This window comes from Mizuhopecten yessoensis, unplaced genomic scaffold (genome assembly GCF_002113885.1).
Source record: "Mizuhopecten yessoensis strain PY_sf001 unplaced genomic scaffold, ASM211388v2 scaffold6443, whole genome shotgun sequence".
NCBI classification, from domain to species: domain Eukaryota; kingdom Metazoa; phylum Mollusca; class Bivalvia; order Pectinida; family Pectinidae; genus Mizuhopecten; species Mizuhopecten yessoensis.
The window spans coordinates 748,863-771,080 of record NW_018406552.1 but is presented as its reverse complement, the minus strand read 5'-3'; the positions used below and the strand labels follow the sequence as shown (position 1 = coordinate 771,080).

The window sequence follows — 22,218 nt, the reverse complement described above, 5'->3', positions numbered from 1 at the left end:
TTATTTTTTTATGAGATAAAATGATCTTGACCTCAATATTTGCAAATTCTGTAGAAAACATACCAAAGTGCACCTTTTGTTACACAGCATAATACATATCAGATGATAAAATAGTACCAATATACACCAAGATTACGACATTTTTATAGAAAATCGTTTGATTAAATGCGACACAGTGTGATACTCGTTTTAGTATGATTACCGTTATTTTTGTAATGTGATATTTGAACATTTATATTTTTCTGTAAGAAGTGTCTTAAAATATATGAAAACTGACATCTTCATATAAAAATGTTTAAGCGACTTTACTGTCAGTGCGCATTAAATGGATCACTCCGTACTATACCGATAGGAATATCCGGTATTGGTGCGCATAATGAGCAACTTAATCATTTCAGTCGGCCTGGCAAAAGAAAACGTCGGTTCAAATTATCTCAAAAAAGTAATAATATAATACAGTAACGTTTTTTTTTGTATATTAATCCACAACTAGGATAAGGATAGGTTGTTTTCAAGTTCCAAATAAATGAAAGAAATACTGATACCAAAAGTTGTAGGTTAAGTAAATCCCTGTAATATCTTCGTTGTGTTTTTTCTATTTGTTTAATTTGGTTTGTGTTGTGTGGATCCCAAATGGAAGAGCAGTATTCAAGTTTTTGGTCTGACTAGTGCTTTGTATGCGTGTTCTTTTATGTGTGGTGAGTTTATTTTTAAGTTGCGTTTTGTTGTTTATCGTCTTGTATATGATGCTGTCGTCTGCAAATAGTCTAAGTGTTGAAGGACCAAACACTGACCCTCAGCAAGCCATATAGTCACTAAGCCCGACGGCTAAAGTCGGATAGGTACCTTCCATAGCGACACAAGCAATTGTCTGACTTCCTTCACCGTTGTCGGTGTTTGGTCCTTCAACCTAGTCACTGCCTAGTCACTGCCTGTATGTCTGCAAATTTACCCGACACCCTTGGGGGGACACCAATTGTACCAAGAATCGAACTTCCCTCTTGAAAGGATGACAGTTGGCCGGTTTCAGCTTTATGCCTGTTCCTCTTAACTTCTGAAGTACATTTCTTACATCCTCTATATGTCTTTCAAAAGTCTTACTAAAAACCAACACATCATCAAGATATGGGATAAATATCTCGTCGCGAAGATCGCAAAGAGTCTCCTCCATGAACTCCTGAATTGCACCTGGTGCTCCAGACAGTCCAAATGGAATGCGTAACCAATCGTACAACTCCCACGGAGTTTTAAAAGCAGTATATGGTCTACATTTCTCACTTACAAAACCCCGATGATATGCCCTCCCTTGGTCCAATGTGGTAAACCAGTGATTTTCTCAAAAACTGTTCAGGGAATCTTTTATCCTAAAAATTGGCCTTCGACTCTGGAGGGATTTCTGATTATGGGCCCTCTAATTAAGGGCCACATCTACTTCAGAAGACAATTTTTCTTTATTTCAAAAAATGTGAGTTCGTGATATTATAGTTTTGGTGAGCCCGCCGCAGTTGCTATCGATATTTTCCTTTATATGTTGACGCTAGAATAGTTTCTGTTCTAATTTAACATTTAAGACAAAAAAGAATATTATGTAAAAAATCATCCGTTTGATTTTATTATAATTTACATATGAAAATTGATAATTTTATCCACTTTCTAAATTACTTATTTATTTCCATCATAACCTTTTGTTGTTGTAAAAATAGATATCGAAAAAACATATACTACAAACACAATTTGGGAATCAGAAAAATATTGGAAGGTTTGAGATAAACGGTTCTGATTAACAAACAGACACATTCTAACTCTTACGATCTCGTTTAATAACACGGTATTCCCGCTATATGCACCTTATCAAAAGTGATTATTACAATAAGTCCGTTATTATATGTTTTTGATAGATCGGAATAAGTTATTCTGGACCTATTCAGCTCAGCGGTAAACTTTTTTCATGTTATATCGTACAACCTTGAGAACAGAAAACACAAAAATCTATGACGTCAGATACAGCAACGTTTGGTAAGATATGTGTTATTCTAGCTTCTGATTGATTGAAGTTGCATGGCGATGAAATAATTGCACCTTTTTTTTATTATTATAAATAAATAAATATTCACTAAATTATAAGGGATAACCAGAATTATTGTTGGGGTTATACGGTATAAAAATAATCCTGGTTATTTCTTAAATAGATGTTCATTATTGCATATCAGAATTCTTGAAATAATAGTGCTTAATTCTTTTGCCCTATATTTTTAACATCAAGGTTTATGTCATGACATGTATTTTAGTTACAAAATCCCTTCCAATCACAATGTCAAACATTTACTGCCTATCAACTAACAAACAAAATTACAAGAAAAATCTCACATACTTTTAAATAAAGGGAAGAAAAGTTTATTAATTTCAAATTTGGAAAAATAATTGTTGGAGAGTTATAATTTCACCATTGGACACCTGCTTAAACTTTATACAAACAAGTAAACTATGTCATATTTTGAAAAAGAGAAGCACAAGTTCTAGTATAGAGAAAGTAAATTCATTATCAATGTCTTTATAATTTTTTCTAAACGTTTCCATTTACAAATACGATATATGTGAATGTAGACTTGATTTTGATGTGCTTTGTTTAAGCAAATGCTAAAATGACAAACAGCAGTAATATAATCATCTAAAACGATAACCAAAAGCATTGCTTTGGGGATCTACAACAAAGTATTCAGATAGCGTGTCCTTATTTAAATTATCTAATAGATTTGCACTCTATTTTGGTCGCTCGCCAGCGATTGTCACTTTTATCAGGTTAACAGAGATCAATAGTGAAATATCAAAGGGAACAGCTACGGTAAATAACTCCAATAAATAACTTTATTATCGTTCTCTTATCCGAAAGACTGCCACCACACAGATTGCCAAACACTTAATGTCGCTTAAACAACATAGTCTACTACATAATACACCATACAATAAATCTTTGGAGTAATACAAAGTGTCTCTCTTTAACATGAATTCTATATCATAAGGTTAGGGAGTAACTGTTCGTGATGAAACATACATAGTTACATATAAAACTCAAAACGATAGCAATTAAAAACATAAAAAACATTTTGCGTTTTTTGACACGTTTTCAGGATAGATTATTGCTCAATTTGTATATGTTTTAACCAGGGTGATCGATATGACGATTCAAACTTTTAAGCTTTAGTAAAACAAAAATAATTGTATTTAATTCTCAGGGTTTATTTGATCAAATTAATTCCAAATTACTTGTCTTCATCAGATTATCTTCCGGTCCGCCAGCAATTGAATAAATTATAATAAAAAAAGATGTTACTATTTCCCATAATTTTTGAAGACGATGATGAACCCATAGATTGCGAAAAAAAATCCAATATTTAGAAAACAAAAACATTTAGATATCTTAAAGGAAGCTTTAAATGGCCCTTTACATTGTAGCAATACGAAAACAAAATTACAATGGGATTATAATGTTAATAATTATCAGTAAAATCAAGATACTGCAATTAAAACAAAATTGGCTTTAACGAGTGCAGGTATGGATTTCAGCTAAGAAGAAAAATAATATCTCATAAAAACACTTAGAAGATATCGACAATGATTTTATCCTTTGAAAGAATCTAATGATTACTTTCTTTTTCCTTTTAAATAAGCTCAAAATTAAATAAATCCTGCCAAAACGCTCGTGCCATGTAATCAATACCCGAGGTCAGTATATTGATACGACTTGCTAAGAAACCGAAAAGATGAGCAGATTCGAACCTTTGTTTGGTAAAGCTGTAGGACTAGATCTTATTAGTCCCAAAGTGCTCAAGGAAGCTGCAACATCACTTGCTGAGCCACTATCTATATTTCTTAATAAATCCTTATCACAAGGAACATTTCCATCATCGTGGAAAGAAGCAAATGTTTTACCTATACATAAAAAGATAGCCGTAATGATGTTAAAAACTATCGACCAATTTCACTTTTAAGTATAATTGGTAAAGTGTTCGAGAGGTGCGTTTATAAACATGTTAATAATTTTCTTCTTGATTTGAAAGTAATAACAAAATATCAATCAGGTTTTACACCAGGCGATTCCTCTATTAACCAATTATTAAGTATTTCCAACGATTTTATTAAGGCATTAGATTCAGGTAAAGAAATAAGAGTAGTATTTTGTGACATCAGCAAAGCATTTGATAGGGTTTGGCACAAAGGGCTGTTGTATAAATGATCAAAAATTGGAATAACTGAATCGCTGTTAAAATGGTTCGAAAGTCACTTAACGAATAGAAAACAAAGACTTATAATCAATAATATTCTCTCTGATTGGGCAGGAATTAAGGCTGGAGTTCCACAGGGTTCAATACTTGGACCATTGTTGTTTTTAATCTATTTAATGACATAGTCAACGATATTAAATCTTCTATCAAATTATTTGCTGATGATACTACTCTGTGCATGATAGTTGAAAACCCCTTAGAAACAAACAACATTATGGAGTCAGATCTACAAAAAAATACTGAATGGTCCAAATCTTGGCTAGTTGATTTCAATCCTAAAAAACCGGAAAGCATGACTCTTAGTAGAAAAAGAAACAGTCAACCACATCCAATCTTACATATGTGCAATGAAGAAATATCAGAAGTACTGTTGCATAAACATCTTGGAGTTCCTTTTTCGAATAATTGCAGTTGGGTTGAACATGTTAAACAAATAATTCAGAAAGCAACGTCTAGATTAAATATTATGCGATCTCTAAAATTTAAACTCGACAGGCAAACATTACAAACTATTTTTTTTCGTTTATTAGACCACTTGTAGAATATGCTGATACTGTCTGGGATAGTATTCCCAAAGAATATATTTCTAAACTAGAGAATGTTAATTTGGAAGCTGCTAGGATTGTTTCAGGTGCTACTAAACTTGTAAGCTTAGACAAACTATATACAGAAGTTGGATGGAATAAATTAATAGACCGTAGACTTAATCATAAATTGTTACAATTCCATAAAATGTTTTATCAAAATACTCCAGAGTATCTGTATAATCTCTTACCTAATTCAGTTAGTGATGTTCATAGTTATAATACCAGACTTTCTGACCCATCATGTCTGTCACCTATTCTTTGTAAAACAAATATTTATCTAAATGCATTTCTTCCTTCTGCTGTAAACAATTGGAATTCTCTTCCATTACATATTAGAAATAACCCTTCCATTTCCCATTTAAAAGCCTTTCTGAAATCTAATAGTAAATCATGTCCACCTTCATACTACTTTCAGGGTTCACGTCTGGGTCAAATCTACCACGCAAGACTGCGTATGTCATGTAGCTCCCTAAAAGAACACTTGTTTACGAAAAACATCATACCATCCCCGAATTGTTCCTGCGGTGCCATTGAGAACTCAACACATTATTTGCCAAAATGTAATAAATATACAGCACTTAGACAGCTTCATATTCTGAGTTTGCCCTATCAACTATCAACTAATTCTTTAATCTTTGGTGATGTCTCTCTAACCCATCAAGATCACTACGATTTTTCTAGCCGTCCAAAATTATATACTCAAAACTAAAAGATTTCAAATAAACGAATAGTCCTTAACAATTTTATTTTGACATATATATATATATATGTATGTTGTGTTGCATTCGTTTTACTACTGTTTTAAAATGTATTTGGACTTATATGCTTATTCAGTGATTTTGCCATTGCATTTCTTTATACCATATTATGTCACTAACTCGCCATGATTATGTTTGTTTGATAAAAGTGATGTGTTACCTTGAAAGAGCAGGACGTACCAGGGACGAGGCGGGAAAGTGTTTTATGGACTTATATTTGATAAGTGTGATGGCTAGTATGTGAACTGCAACGTTTTTAATAATCATGGCGGTGCTTTGTGACATACTAATTTTGTCAATAGTTGATTTAGTGGTGATTTATTCTATGTAACTTGTATATACATTTTAACCTTTATCGAGTGTCCATTTACAGGACTGCTGACATTTTCATCTACTATTCCATAGTTATATTTTACAGAATCGTGTTCCACATACTCATTGCAATAGAGCAATATGATATTACCATCTGATGATCATATGTATATTGATATGTTATTCATTCCTGGTTTCCACTGCATACCAATCCATTACCTCCTCCCCTATTCCCGTAATTATTCTTTTGTACATATTACTTCATTCTTGTAGCTAGTGTTGAAAAGTTGATTACTAAGCAGGTAACAAATTTACATAAGTGTCACGACACTTGTTTTTGTTTCCTTTTCTGTTTTATAAAACATGTACTTCGATGTATTGTCAAACAAAATTTGAATAAAACAAAGTTTAAACCAAAACTGATATCTTTCACGCTGCGCACTCGTAAAAAAAAATACCAATATATTAGCCACACTCGTGAAATATATTTGTTATTACCGAAGACACCATTAAATATCCTCTTTATATTGAAAACCTAATGGGAGGAGAAACCCAACCCGGATACTTTAACTCAACCAGGATCTTGACAGCGACATCGCATGATTGACAGTTTTTTTAGTTTTCCTACCAACCCTCAAACAAATTATTAAAATTTTAATAAAGGTTACTTATTCATCATCTAACCCTAAAACTTACAACACACGTTACTGAGGGAACTAAATCATTTATCAAATCAAACATATGATATCGTTATCAAACTTTAATCAATTATCATATATAAACACATTGAAACTGTAATATCTGTTATTGGTGCGACGTGTCGTTTTTCAATTTCCTCATTTGCGATTGTATAGTCCGATTTCAATATCTTTTTGACACTTAAGCTTATTTTATTTTTTTAGTAGATATTTTGTTGTGTGATATGTTAGGTCTTCAAACAACTGCTTGTTGACAAAAAGGAATTTTTAAGATTCCATGCATTAATCACATATTCTTTTTAGTAATAAAATAGAAATACAAACGTTTATAAAAATATGTTATTCGTTAAAAGACAGTTAGTCAAAATAAAGTAATGTGTTAAAATCGGCAATGCTATGTGTGCAGCGCAATGTAAAAAATACTGGTATTTTAATTTATAGTTCAAGTGACAACGTGTTATCCTCTTAACATAAACAGATGTTTCATTCTTAATTTTCATTTTGAAGTTTGTTCCATTCTCGACAGACAGGCATATGAAACTGTTTAAAAAGGTTTTATGCAATACATGCAAAACATTGTTTTACTGAGTACGTGCCAAGTAGAAAGTTTATGGAAATGTCTAGTCAAAACAAAGACTTTTAAAAGTAAACGTGCTTATCATATCTGATTTAAATATTTTTGAATTGGCATCAATTTCATTTTTTTTTTTTATTGAAAAGCAACATATATAATACATCTAAAATCAATAAGGCAGAATGTGTTTTACAGCGTGAGGACATACTGATCAAACTGTATTACAATACATCAGATGAGGCGAAACTCCGGCATTACCAAATTCTAAGTGGGCTAGGTTTTCCTTAAAATAGACAAATCATATTTTCATAAGGGGGATCGATTCTTGCATATTGAAACCTGCCCGACAATGTTAGTTTCTCTGGGTAATCTGGTTCCTATATACATAAAGGTTCCTATGAGATATCTTTTTTGTTAAAATGATAAGTATAATTATAACGTGTCTCCTATAAAATAAGTTTTTAGGCATTTTATCACATTTAAAATAAAATCAATTTTATATGTAATAAACGGTTTATTCGTTTTGTTTGTTCGTGCTGCTAAGCTCCTTTATATAACCGATGAAAGTTGTATATCAAAAGATAACTGATAAGAAAAAAGATTTAATGAAATGACGTATAACATTCTCTTACCTCTATAAATATTTACATGGTTTCATGACCACGCACTTTGATGAAATGGACCGAAGTCTTGCAAATATATGAAATGCTGCTTTATGAGTACCGTCAAGTGTTGACAATGCATTGATATATTTGATTCAATAAACAAAATANATAATGGGTTAACCACGGAATACGTTTCGTTGCTTCTGTGATAATTTTATTGTAATTGTATTGAAAGACCGTTTAAATTATGAAATAACTGTGATATGAATTGCTGTTTTAGTAAGACCAACAATTATTTTATGTACATTTATTTGCTGTGATACTACTTTGTCTTTTAACTAACCAGTTTTACTAACAGAGGACACTGTGGAAGATTGGCTTTGCTAAACAGGTTTTGTATCCTCAATAAATAAAGTTTATTATTATGTTTTGTTTTGTGGTTTCATTCATAATTCGTGGTCCAGAAGAGTTGCACGATGTCAGATGAAGCAGAATATTTATCAAAGTAAAAATTGTATATATATATTGTAAGTATTTAACAGTTTTATTTCAACCCCACAACAAACTTTTCTCTTATTGAAATAGCATTAAATACGATTTCGGAGAACAACGAACCAGCATATGACATTTTTGTTAAATTTAAAAGTGTTGAAAACATCAATTTTTGAAATTTATAAGTTTTAATTAAGTTGATTTGTTTATAAACGATGCCTAAGTTCATCATAAAAAACAACATTTAAATATAATTGGAAGGAAGAGAATAGTTTCTTAACTTAATATTATAAGATAATTGAATTTGAGTGGTTTTTTCAGGGAAAACGCTTCTTTTTTGTTTGAAAAGATAATGTGATTCAAATAATAGTTTATACATGATCTTTTGTATCTTATTTTTACAATAGGGAAATTAGTGTTTGAACAAATATTGCTGCAGTTGATATCAATAGTAATGCAAGTAAAATACGTTCCTGGTTCTAATTTTGCTACTATCTCCTTCATATCGATAAATACACGGTATACTCAAGAGTATTTTCAAGTCAATCTTTTGTTTTAAATATTTTATTTCCGTATTCTATATCTTTGTGTGATATGAAGATCAAACTTTTGTTGGTGGAGCAGAAGACGCTGACCATTTCAGAACGCATTAAGTTCAAATTTCAGTATTCTTTTGTCGTTTATATTTTGCCATTTAAATGCGCCGAAAGGAATTTCAAATTAACTTTTTTTACTGTATTTCCAAATTAAATTGCCAAAAGGAAATTATACTTTCATTCTATGAAAGTAATTACAGGACCATTGAATATGACGGCTATATAAAATTGTTCGAAAACAATTCTTATCGTATACAATGAACACAATAAATTCTTTCTCCTAAATATTGAGCAAACTTTTCTCTCATTTATTTGAAAGACTTCTAGAATTTGGAGACAACACTCTAAGAAAATAAATTGTATTTTATATGAGCAAATAACCATAAACATTAAATCGCTATATAGGAATATATTATCTCAAAAAAGTACACAGTGATAAGATGAAGATCCTTTTATAAAAGGTTTAGTGTTTTTTTGTTTTTAATAATTGTATCTAGAATCCAAATAAAGCAAAAACATTTCGGTCTCTGCTATATTTTTGTTAAGTTATTACTTTGTTCCGTATTACGTCAAAATAGTAGTAAGGTGGTTACCTACCGACTTAGCCTCCGCTTGTGATATAGATAAAACAACAACGTATTAGAGAAATTATTTATTACAAAAATATTTGTTTAGTTTTGAAGCATTGACAACATTTTTTATGATTTGAGATTTCGGGAACTTCAATAAAAACTTCTGAGAATCTCTACATGCATATAAATGAGAAATTAACAAAATTGTAAACCATATTCCAGTTATCTGAAATTCATATTTGTTATCAACAATTATAGAATTGCTTACTAGACTAATGTTTTGTTTATTGCCTTGGCAAATATACATCTTGATTAATGCAAATAGAAATGCAAAATGTGATGAAGTCCACGTCTAATAAAAAACGTTGGAAGCAATGATAATCCCTTTTTTCATCTAATTGCAAGTATAAATTAAAGCAGTTCCGTCACTTGGCACAACGTTATCTCCGCCGTAGTTTGTACCACTTCGGCACATCTTTTCGCCAATATACTGTATCCTTTGACGAAGTCCATAGGTGATGTATATACCATACATGGATCCATAATCTCTATGTGGTAGCACCTGAAATGCCACCTCTTGGTTTTCGTTACTGTCATATCCAGCCATGACATTCAATAAAGGTGACAGTTTGCTGAAACAAAAACGGGGCCATAAGGTTACTATTGAAGGATGACGCATGTGTTACGGTCTAATACTAAACATAATATTGAAAACCGCTACTGATTCAAAGGCATCGCAAAAGTGGGAAAAATAAGTTTCTCAAATAATAACTTTGTGTCTGATCAATGTATCTAATTTCTGACAAATATATCTAATTTCTGAAATAATAGTCTTTAAAACAAAAAATTAGCAACACGAATAATAAATATTACAACATATTGCTGTTAGGTTTTCATACCATTGCAATTCACATATCGATCTTTCGATCTGAATCTTAAGCGACACACTTACGTAATATTGCAGTTTTGCCGGGATGTAGCTATGGTGACATTGACAATAACAGAATCCTCACGAATGTCTGATGGACACCGGAACTCAAGACACGCAGCCCGATTAGTTCCGCTACTTCGCAGACCATGATCGGCTCCACCAACCGTATAATTTCCAAAGAGTTCTCCAGTTGATGTGTAGCTTGTTGCTGTCAGTAAGGTTTCTACATCTGCATTCTACATCGAAAAAAAAGGATGTTTAATATTATTAATATTATAAGTTACCGGTTCACAGGTTAAAAATTAAAAAGCAATATGTAGATCGAATTAATATCAAACATGTTAAACATAGCCTGCTATAATCACATTTCAAAAACAAAATTCCTGATTAAATATCATATTCCTATGTCAAATGTATTAAGATGATTTTTCTGGTTTTTTTTAAAGAGTATTTAGTCAAACAAAGCCATAATTGCTAGTTTTGTATTCTATATAACTTATGTGTGTGTATTACATTAGTCAGTAAGCAGGAGAGAGATAAACGTATCAGTCAATAATTGTTGACGTAACAGATGATTGCAACTATTTTGTAATTGATGGTAACAACAATTTAATCGCAAACTGAATTATTTACTTCTGATTTAATTAAGCTGTTTTCATATTTTCAAATATTTCAAAGTCTTTATATTCTCTTACCAAAATTTCAACCTTTACAAGACAACTTTTGCCAAATATTGAGAGTGGCTCCTCCTCATACCATGACAATAAGTTACCCGTTTGTTTATTGGTGAAGTGATAGGAAGGGCTCAGGAAAGAGTCTGGGTCCCCACCTTATGAAAAAACGATCATATTATTAGTTACTTGTATACATAGTGTAAAGTACACTGCAATAACATATTTTTTATTCAAAGACAATGCTTTTCCTTATTATATACGACACATGAATATGTAATTAATACCTTACCGAGTTCACAGAAGGCTCCCAAGTACCCAGAAGCACATGCACATATGTTCGGTGCAATACAAGAACCTCCATTCAAACAGGGTTTCGTACAAATAGCTGAATTGTAATCATACAAACACAACGTCATTTTATCAAAATACAGTATGCAATTTCAATGACAAACAACCTAAGCCAGCAAAACATTAGACACCACGGTAAATTACAAATTAGCAATGTTGTTAGTAGTTAAAATTGGGACCCTGCAGATTTCGATGTTTCTTCGAAAACACCTTCCTAACAGACAATAAACTTAAATTGAACCCCTGCCCCAAGTTGCAATATATGCTTCTACATTTGGAAAAACTGTTTGAGACTTCCTAAAGTGCAAAAATAAATTGGATTCCAACACTACTTGCTTAAATAGACACTGCGCGTACATATTTACTTGCAACATAACCTAATAGTAACAGTGTAAATGAAATGTACCCTTATATACATTAATGCCTGGGTTAAGCTTTATATTTACGAAGAGGGATAAAAAATATTCATAATTTATTCAATATTCACCAGATAATGCCATGTAAAATGTGTTGACAGTCCCTTTAAAATCATACCGTTTATATCAACAGAAAGGGTCTCGTTCTGATCCGATGGCGAGACATCAAACAAAACATTCCAATATACTTCATATACTTACCACTCTCGCAAACAAATCCTGTATATCCCTTGGTGCATTTACAAACATCTGGTGAAGTGCATTTTCCTCCATTCAAACATTCATTCTTGCAAATAGCTATTATTTAAAAAAAAATCAAAAAAATCTTGTAAGTAGAAGCAGTTTTTGAAGATAAATGGTTTGTGATTCAAAGTCTTTTCCAACATATACAATAGTTCTTATGCAATCCCAATGATAGTAAAAAACAACAAGAAGATACATCATACAAAAACAGCTATAAATCGATATAATTTTCTTTCTCTCTGGTATGCATCTCCTGTGATCTTGTATTTTGTCGTATAGTTCCGATTTTTACCTTGTATGTCGACAAATGTGTTATGTTTTTAATAGAATACTATAATTTATACAACATGCTTTAAATTCAATTAATGTATCAGGAAAATCAATATATTGCTAAAAATGTTAGAAATACACCATTTATCTCCTCAAAATATATTATTTTAAAATATGCAAGCGTAAACGAACAGCTTACAATACAAAATTTGTAATTTATTTTATACAGTACCTTGTTCGCATGATCCCCCAGTATATTCATAGTCACATGTACACTCCCCCGGCATTGAACAGTTGCCACCATTTTGACATTGAGGAACACAGATAGCTTTAGGATGTAAATAGAAAGATTCTTTTAGATTTTTTGGAATATCCGATTCATCGTCTTAATATGCGTTTTTGAGTTTCAAATAGTTCACAAATAGTATGTATTGCACATTTTGGGCACAACAATATCATACAATATTTCAACGGGTAAACTCCATTTCTGCTATGTAACAGTTACTATATGGTACGTTGAGAACGGGTGCAGCATTACTTGCTTAACAATATACCCATTAAACGTTTCAATATATTCAACAATTCATAACTTAGCCTTACGAGTCCTTTAAATCCTGCATATCTTTTTTAAGGAAATTCTTTATCTCCGACCAGTGAAATATGAACAGAGACGTCTTCAGATACAATAAACAATCACATATATAGTGGAAAATCAGAATATCTTCAAATTTGGTATGAGTTGGAAAAACATAATGATTAGGTAAAAAGACGAACGTAACACACACTCAGAGGTGATTGCGCCTTTGAGATTTAGTAACAGATACAGTATGCCCAGAATTAATTGTACTGTGTCATACAGCTGTTTCACCTTTGAGGTCTTATCGGTGATGCTAGGGGCAGAAAATAATTGAAATCCAAGTAGGTCTAAACTACTGATGAAACAGAGGGGAAGGTATCTCAAAACTTTTAATTTATGAATTTAAAAAACCCAGAGCACTGCTTAGTTTCGAATTCATTACAAATGTGTGTCACCCAAAAGCGATTACTGTGGCCATCAAGGTAAACATGATATGGCTTCTGACATTTATTGGATATTCATGAAGCGAAAGTAGTAATGATGGTACAAAAAGTATAATAAATTGATTGTTGGCCAAATTTCTCTCATACACTTGTAGTACCTTTGGTTTTGTACATCCTTTCTTTTCTAAAAAACGTATAAATGTGTATATTAACCTGAGTCACAAAGTTTGCCTTCATATCCAGTACTACACTGGCATACATTCGGAAGAATACAGTTGCCATGTATACTGCATGCTGCATTACAAATAGCTGAAAAAAAAAATGATTCAAATGCAGCAGCCAGCAATTGTGAAAATCATGTTTTCTAATTTTGTAGTGGCAGATCCCTAACTATAACCAATAACAAATTGTTGTTGAAGTTGGGATATGAGACTATAATAAAGATTAAATTATGCGTTTGAACATAACAATTGCATTTACATAAATAAAAATATAAAGGTCTCATAATGTCTCTAATATTTCATCATACCAACATAATTAATGACTGTATTACTTACGTTCTTCACAAGTCGTACCCTTGTATTGTGAGGTGCATCTACATTTGTTTATGTTGTAGCATACCCCACCATTGTAGCATTTTTGTATACAGGTATTTTCTGAAAAAAGTTAACAGAATTCTATTAGGGGAAACAGCCAATGTCAAACACCATCTGATGAGACGCACATATTTAGGTGTGAGCGGCCTTTTTATGTAGTATTAATACCATATAGGTTTTTAGTGTCAAAAATCAAAATTACGGTCAAATATGCAAATAATAACATTATTTAGAAGTTTTCAAAAAGAAGAAATCTTCGCTATGATAGTTAATACAGACTGCTACTTTCAGCATGATTTCGACAAAATGTAAACAATTCCAAAAAGGAAAACTTGTTTTGTAGACACCATTCTTTCTTTATAAATAGCTATTCTATTAGTGTATTATACAACATAATTTTATTGATATAGAAAACTAACAAATCTAGATAAAAAAATATGTTTGATCATAACAAACTGCAAAACATTATATGTAAGCGTCTATAAGTACTTCAGTGATAGACAGCAGAACAGACACATTTATTGTTTTATTTACGGATCTTGCTCATATTAATCACAAGATGTTGGGTGTTTAATAAAATATATCACAATGCCTGACGGAATTAAACAGCTCCAATTGTATTCTATCATAGATCCAAAGACCAGAGGCCAACAGGAATATGGCATTTGCCCTTTGGTAATTTGACCTATTTCAGTGCGTCGTATCAAGACCATAAGCATAATACGTCTCTAACTGCTAAGACTTGCAAAGGGTTTATTCTACATTAAGTTATTTTGTTTTTGTCACAATACGATATGCAACCATCGACGTTAGGTAAGGCCGCATTTGGGTAACAAGTGAGCAAATTCAAACAAAATATTGAGTATGAGCCCTGATACATCCATATATATATATAAAAAAATAGACTGGCAAATTTCAGAAAAATATAAGAGAAGTATTTGAAATGTATAATGAAGGTCGTCTGATAATTTCGGTAACTCGGTTAAATTAAATCGAGAACTTTAAAATAAAATGATTTTCTCCGGTTCTTACAATACAACCGATGTTGCATGTGTTAAATTATCTTACCCCTGCTAAATGAAAGTTGTGTTATTTCCATACATATAGAACAGGTCCCGTTTGCCAACTTCAAAGGCCCTACTCCCGCATTTATCATAACGTCTAGAAAAAGGTTTAATAATTAACCCTTTACATATCTTCATACAAAAGTATATCTGTATTTGTTTTTAAAAAAGCAATATTTAACCCTCCTGGGTTCCCCCACAAGGACTCTGAAGAGTCAGCGACCTAGTGGGACCAATATCCTTGTCTCCAGCCTATTTGTTTTGATTGGAAATATGACCCCTTTCAGCGACAAAATTGGTGACTACATGTAATAGGTAAAAATGCAATAACCGTTAATTCAGCTCTGATAGTACTTGATCTAAAGGTAAAATCTTTTAAACAGATATTCAAAGTTGCCGCTTTTGTATCTCGCACTTAGTTTCCGGGGTGTTTAAGTCATCAATTTAACACGTTCTATTAAACATTCTATTACACTTTCTTTTACACATTTCCAAATGATGGTTTTGTCAACAGTGGCTGACATTGGTTCTGCGATTTTTGAGAAGTGTGCTATTGTGGAAATGCTGCCATAACTTCAACGGTACTTCAACGCAAGGTAGTTTCCTTGTTACAGGCACACCGATATCAGTAATAAGTGTCCAGATTCAAGAAGAAGGTCATGTGCTTTTCCTATTTAATGAACAGTAACTTACTGCAATTCTGCCGTTTGCTGCTATCAACTGGTAAGATTTCCCAACAAAAACTATATCAATTTTGTAGTTATATTCATACCGTACATTTGTTTCAAAGGTTTATCTATACAACCAATTATTCTGCCGTCGAATCATCTGACTTTTAATAAAAAAAATCTTTACAGAAACTACCGTTCTGCATTGACAATATTCAAAGCCATATCTTCACATATTAGATATAATATTCATATTTTTTAATTATTAATTCCTGACATTTCACCAGTAAATATATAATAATAGTTAATTGCATTCACTAAAATCTGTTTAATAGATAAAAAAAAATCCATAAAATTATAGAGAACAAGATTTCCAACAGGTGATTTTATTATGACGCCTTAGTAACGTGAAAAAAAATTATGTTCTTATAATTCATTTGACAGGTAAACGTGTTTCCGTAATAAGAATAAAGGAGATAATTGTCTTTGAAATTCTTTGGGAACTACATGTAAATAACCTGCACGCACACAAAGACACAAATATATATATAGGTATCATACATAGTAAGGACGGTACGGCTAATTCAGACACTTGATTCAAACAAACATATTTTCATTGGATATGTATCGCTTATATAAATAGGTAAGCAGAGATATATAAGCGACAGTGCAGGCAAAAGAAAAAGCGGCAATCCGCCCATCAAGCAAGACAGAAATATAAAAAATACAAATTCAAAAAGAAGTGTAGCTGCAAACATATTGTGTTCATGCTTAAGTGTATACTTCGGTCGACTGGAAGTTAAAGACAATTTTCTTTTCTAAATCCATTGATAAATTAAAATCTTTGTTAAATCTTCATACACAATGTTTGAATGTTTGAAGTATATCAACTTGTGTTATCTGCGACCAAAGTGCTAAATGAGAATTTCTAAACGTTCAATCTTCTCTTTGGATGGAAGTCATCGTTAACGTTTTTTGGAATACACTGAAAGTATTTACCTTGATATCCTGAAGAACTAGAAGATGAAGTTCTCCACCAAAGCCTTAATCAAAACAGGCAAAACATATTTTATTAGATAATTTGAATGTCAAGGCTTATGGTTGTACATATTTTCTTCATAATTGGAATATATCCTGTCCAAACACCATTAAGAGTGTTATAACAGTTGAAACAGATTAATAGTTTGATTAAATAAATGCATATCCTATTTCAACATAATGTTTTTAAATGTCACCATTGATTTTTTTTTTTTTAAGTTTTAATAAGCTTCGAATTCAGTTTCAGAGAATATAAATTAGTCCTTTTGTGATAATGAAATGTATTTTACGAGTTTTGCTGACATATTGGTATCTTTCACGAGTACTACACTTTTTACCAGCAAAAACCTACCCTGGAACGTGTAGCGACACATGAAACTGACAATAAACAATCATACGCAGCAAAATATGTGTCAATATTTTGGTATTTTATAAAAACTCATTATTAAATTCCTATAATTACTTATGTTAAAATAGTAGGTACTTAAGTTCGCATTTTCATCAAAGACTATGGAAATTACTATCAAAATTCAATTATTTGATAAATGTCCCGTCATATCAACTCAGAATACTATGAGTGGTTTATAATTGGAAGCGCCATTGTCACTGTCAGAGATGACTCATTTGACTTTCCCCCCGATCAAAAACAACTGACCTGCATAGTGTGTTGGTTTGTATGAAAATAAAAATTGAGTATGGAATTAAACGTTGTCTTTCCCCCAGATTATGGTCCCCCATGTTGGTAACAGGTGATTATTCTGGGCAGATTTTTCATCATCAGGATAAGTGAGTTTTCCTGGTGATTTGTTATCAGTGTTTCGATTGGTGAAAACAGATGAAAACGATATTTTCACTATCATTTTGATATTTGTCACTCAGTGAAATATATCACTTTTATAGAATAAATAGTTTTCAATATTTTATTGTGACGGTCTGAATTATCACTGAAACAAATATTCGACAAGAAATATCAAATATGTACTCATAATGTAAAAACACGAATCGTTAAACATATCTACATACGATGTTTGACGTCGAATCCGATGTGTTGGCTTGGTTGCTGACGATAATCTGAAATACAATACACATTATTGTAAAAAACATATCAACAAAAGTTGCAATTGCAAGTATAACTGTGTCACAAATATATACTATCATTCTTTCAAAATTACCTGATACAAACACCAGCAAGAATCAAGGCAGAAACAAGGCATATAAATGCTGTATGTGACATCTTGGAAAAAGAGCTACACCGATAACATGTGCATACAATCCGGTATGCATGTATAGTGCATTTGTGGACTTAAATGAAAAGGAAACGTCTTGAGTGGTTGCTATAAACATCACGTTAATGATTTATGGTATTTTTTAATTCAAGTGTTTGGGATCAATACCTTATCTGACTAGCAATAAAGAGTGTTCTATGCTTAAGCAAACATTACAGAGACGAAGTATATCACAGTTACATTTAATATGCGACAACGCAATAATACAATATAAATAAAGTTGATAAATAAAATACAAAAGGAAACAATGGAAATTTCAAAAGCTAAAAAATACAATAACATAAATAATTCAAAAACTTGACCAGAGAACACAACACATTAGCTACAAATCCGTCCGACTGTCCGTTGTCCGCCCGCTCGCTCATTACGACCTTTTGATCTTGTGCGTTATCGCTGCGGTATATTTACCATACTGTCATGACGGATGCGAAATATTTTCATGCCCGCTGTGTTACAATGAGAAGAAAATGATTTTTTTTCAATACAGTTAGAAGTCGGCGTCAAATTAATCCATCTCATAAAAATTAAAGAGCAAACACATTCCCTGTAGTCATTAAAATGACTTTAGAAAGGTATCCATGATCCCTCTCCAAAAATATGATTATGAGCATAATATAAATTTATATCATAAACACTTATAGTCTGAAACGAAATGAATTTATAAAACTGATATTTATTTGAACATTTTGTAAGTTTCAAAGTATAACCAAGAAACTTCAAATCGAAATATCATTACTTAATACGGTGATGATGTCATGGACAGAAGGCACGGTATCAAATAACCCATGTAGAAAATTTTGCATAAAACTTATCTTATCCAACATTTATGTTATCCAACGTCCTGTCATTGCGTATATACAATTTTTTGTTTTGTTTTTGTTTTATTCATAGACAAAAAACATATATATTTTATCGTAATACATAGTAAAACAGTTACATGTGAACATAAACACCAACACACAAACATGCATGCATTCATACTTAACATAATATATAACATACATACATAACATACATACATACATACATAAATGCATGCATACATACATACATACACCCACACACATACAAAGTTTACATACATACGCACATACACAATTCCACATGCACGCACGTACATATGTACGCACATCTATACACACACATGTGCATATGCACGCACATACACACACACGCAGATACGCTCGTATGATGTACGCACATTAGTCATTAAAGGAATGCACTATACAATTTGACAATGAGATACATTATTCTTATACAGTACATAATTTTGTGAGATGTTATACTTGTACAGTATATTATTTGGCATTGTGAAATGTTATACGTATACAGTAAACAATTTTGCCTGGTGATATGTTATAGTTATACATTATACAATTTTGAATTGTGAGATGTTATACTTATACAGTATGCTATTTTGAATTGTGATACATGATACTTGAACAGTACACAATTTGGCTTTGTGATATATATGTTATAGTTATACAGTAAACAATTTGACATTGTAATACATTATAGGTATACAGTATAAAATAATATAATATCATTTCAACCGGTTGACGGTAGGAATTAGGGTGTACTTATTTTCTCTTTGTTATGATATACGCCAATAGGTGTCGCTATTGGTGGTATTTGCACGTGCAAATGGGATAGGTTGTTACCTATACGTGTCATTCAGGCGACACAGATAACAAGAAGCACACGGGTATTTTTTAATCTTTAAAGGGGATTTATTTTATTGAGATTAATAGGTAAGGATTTGATAATATATAAGAAAACAGTACACAATTTGGTATTGTCATATGTTATACTTGTACAAGTTTACAATTTGACATATAAACAGAAGAAAACAATAAAAATCGTTTTACTTTGTATAAACTTGTTTGTATTTTATGCGGATATGCACACGTTTGTACACTGCTACACATACACATGTATACTATACATATATTCACATATACATATGGACCTGTACTATACACAACAAATACATCTCAACAGAGTCCATTATGCCTTTTTTGGGTGTATAAAACACATGTATATTAGCAAGTTAACACTTAATCATCTATATGTACATTGTATATATTAATGTGTATAAAAGGCTACAAATACATATAAAAAAGACAACAATATTTAATTATTGTAATTCATAAGGGTATATGGGTGACCAACTATTTGAAGTTCATCACTTGGCTATGATTTTCAAATATTTTTTTCGACTAGGTTTTTACTAGGTAAATAGGTTTTTCCATTCATTCCAAGTTTTGTTGAATTTTTGGATTTGCATATTTTTTGTGACAAGGTAATTTCGTGTGTAAATGTTTGAGTTAGGTATTCTTTCAATCCTATTATTAAGAGATTTCTTTTCTTTGCATTACAGAATATGTAGTATTTAGTGTATGTAATGATGATGTTAGTTGGTTTTGTTTTATTAGTATCTCCTGTGACCCAAATTAGAATTGTACTTATATTAATGTCAATATTTTTATCAAGTTTATATGTATCCAAAGAATGAAATTACAAAATTGTGTCATGGAACAATAAAAAAAGCATATCTATAGACGTGAACAATTGCTGTTTGAACATATGGAGCCGACATGTTCTAAGATAAGAGTAAATGCCCAGTGCAAACAATCACGCAAGAGATAAAACAACTATATTTGTAAAAAGGTCATACCATGTACAAGGTCCGTTCGCCCACTCTTGAGAAACAAGCTTATAATTATGTTCTTTCGCAGTATGTAGACTTTTATGTATTTATTTCATTTTCAATTTTACTGTAAGCATATTGAATTGTAATATGTTAAACATATGGTATTGAAATAAGAAGGTTCATACCATATATGTGACCTAAATGATGAGCGCCTACAGGTAATATTCACTAAAAAGCAGTATCTTCATATAGCCCTTCAATTACTGGTGGTATTTTAACACGTCGTAAAAGTGGTTAATTTGTATTTCCTTGATTTACCTGTGTTTCCTTTGATATTAACGTAGTTTATATCAATTTAAAGCTGGTGCTGATGATACAATGAATATAAAATGATATCAATATTATTTTAATAACATATTCAACTCTAATCGATGTATTATTACAACTTCAAACATAAGGTTTCTTGGAGACCACTTTGCAATTCTGCTTGTATAAGTGCTATATTATTTTTTTCTACATATTTTATGCTGCTATATTTCATTTTCTGTTTTTGTCAATGTGATATATAATAGTGCAATATTTACTTCTTTTTTTGTCTTTGTAAGCATGTACTGGTACTTAATATTATAAAAATGATGATATGTTTTGTTGTTGAATTGCCTAGTGTCTATTGCAAATGTAATATGATTTTGCAATTTGTAATTAATAAAACTTTAATACTTAAAGTATTGGTGTATTTTGTTATCATTTAATTTTGTTGTTACATGCTGTTTAGTTAGACGATTTCAACGAACAATCAGCCAAGCGAGTTCACCAACTGTGCCAAAATATATAAATAAAGGTGATGCAAAACCAGTTTAACACAGCAACAATGTAAAGATACAGGTAAAAACGTTGATGATTAATAATTAATTACTATAATTGGTCTACCTTTAACTGTTTACATAGACATCATTTTGTTGTTCTACGATACCAAAATAGGGAGAAATCACTTATTCAGATGTATTCACGCAGCTTAAGTGTAGTGGTAATATCATAAATCATCGGAAATGTCCCAGCGATTAATAGAAACAGAACAAAAATATATTGTTTACCATAATTACCTTGTAAATTCATTTCCTTTTTATCATTGCAGACGAAAATTATCAACTCTATAAAAAGAGTATATAAATATGCATATGAATATTAATTAAGTTTGTATCATTTTGTTATCGGCCATAAAGTTAATGAGACTTTAATGCTATTTTAGAAACGATAGTTGTTTTCTCTCATGACGATTCATATATTTACACCAATGCACTTATCTATGATAACATAAATCATATCTTCAACAAAGCAGTAGCATTATTTGCAACAAATTTTAAGATATTATCAGTTCTTTGAGCAAACCTGATTAAAAGATATCACATTATAAGAAAACAAACTGAAATGGTCGATTGTTCAGCTCCAAAATGATGAATGACAATAACTTGACCGAGATGTTCGGCCTTATCTTAGGTCGAACTTTATCTTGAAGTGTTCATAGATACTGCTC

General features: G+C 31.4%; 1 protein-coding gene across 1 annotated transcript; it reads right to left on the bottom strand.

Moving 5' to 3' along the window:
- Positions 1 to 9,679: 9,679 nt before the first annotated feature.
- On the bottom strand, positions 9,680 to 18,024 carry LOC110452187 (delta-like protein 4). Its single transcript, XM_021500557.1, has 11 exons — positions 17,918 to 18,024; positions 17,769 to 17,816; positions 16,707 to 16,750; positions 13,937 to 14,035; positions 13,593 to 13,688; positions 12,592 to 12,687; positions 12,048 to 12,143; positions 11,372 to 11,467; positions 11,104 to 11,237; positions 10,430 to 10,644; positions 9,680 to 10,109 (listed from the first exon to the last, which is right to left on the bottom strand). The coding sequence occupies exons 1-11, from the start codon at positions 17,977 to 17,979 to the stop codon at positions 9,872 to 9,874; spliced, it is 1,224 nt and encodes a 407-aa protein (XP_021356232.1). The 5' UTR covers positions 17,980 to 18,024; the 3' UTR covers positions 9,680 to 9,871.
- Positions 18,025 to 22,218: the final 4,194 nt, after the last annotated feature.

Coding starts and splice junctions, on each gene's coding strand:
- LOC110452187 (XM_021500557.1), bottom strand. CDS start 17,979: ATGTCACATACAGCATTTATATGCCTTGTTTCTGCCTTGATTCTTGCT. Junction 12,144..12,591: donor TGGGGGATCATGCGAACAAG/GTACTGTATAAA, acceptor TTTAAATAATAG/CTATTTGCAAGAATGAATGT. Junction 10,645..11,103: donor TTGTAAAGGTTGAAATTTTG/GTAAGAGAATAT, acceptor TTTTCGATGTAG/AATGCAGATGTAGAAACCTT.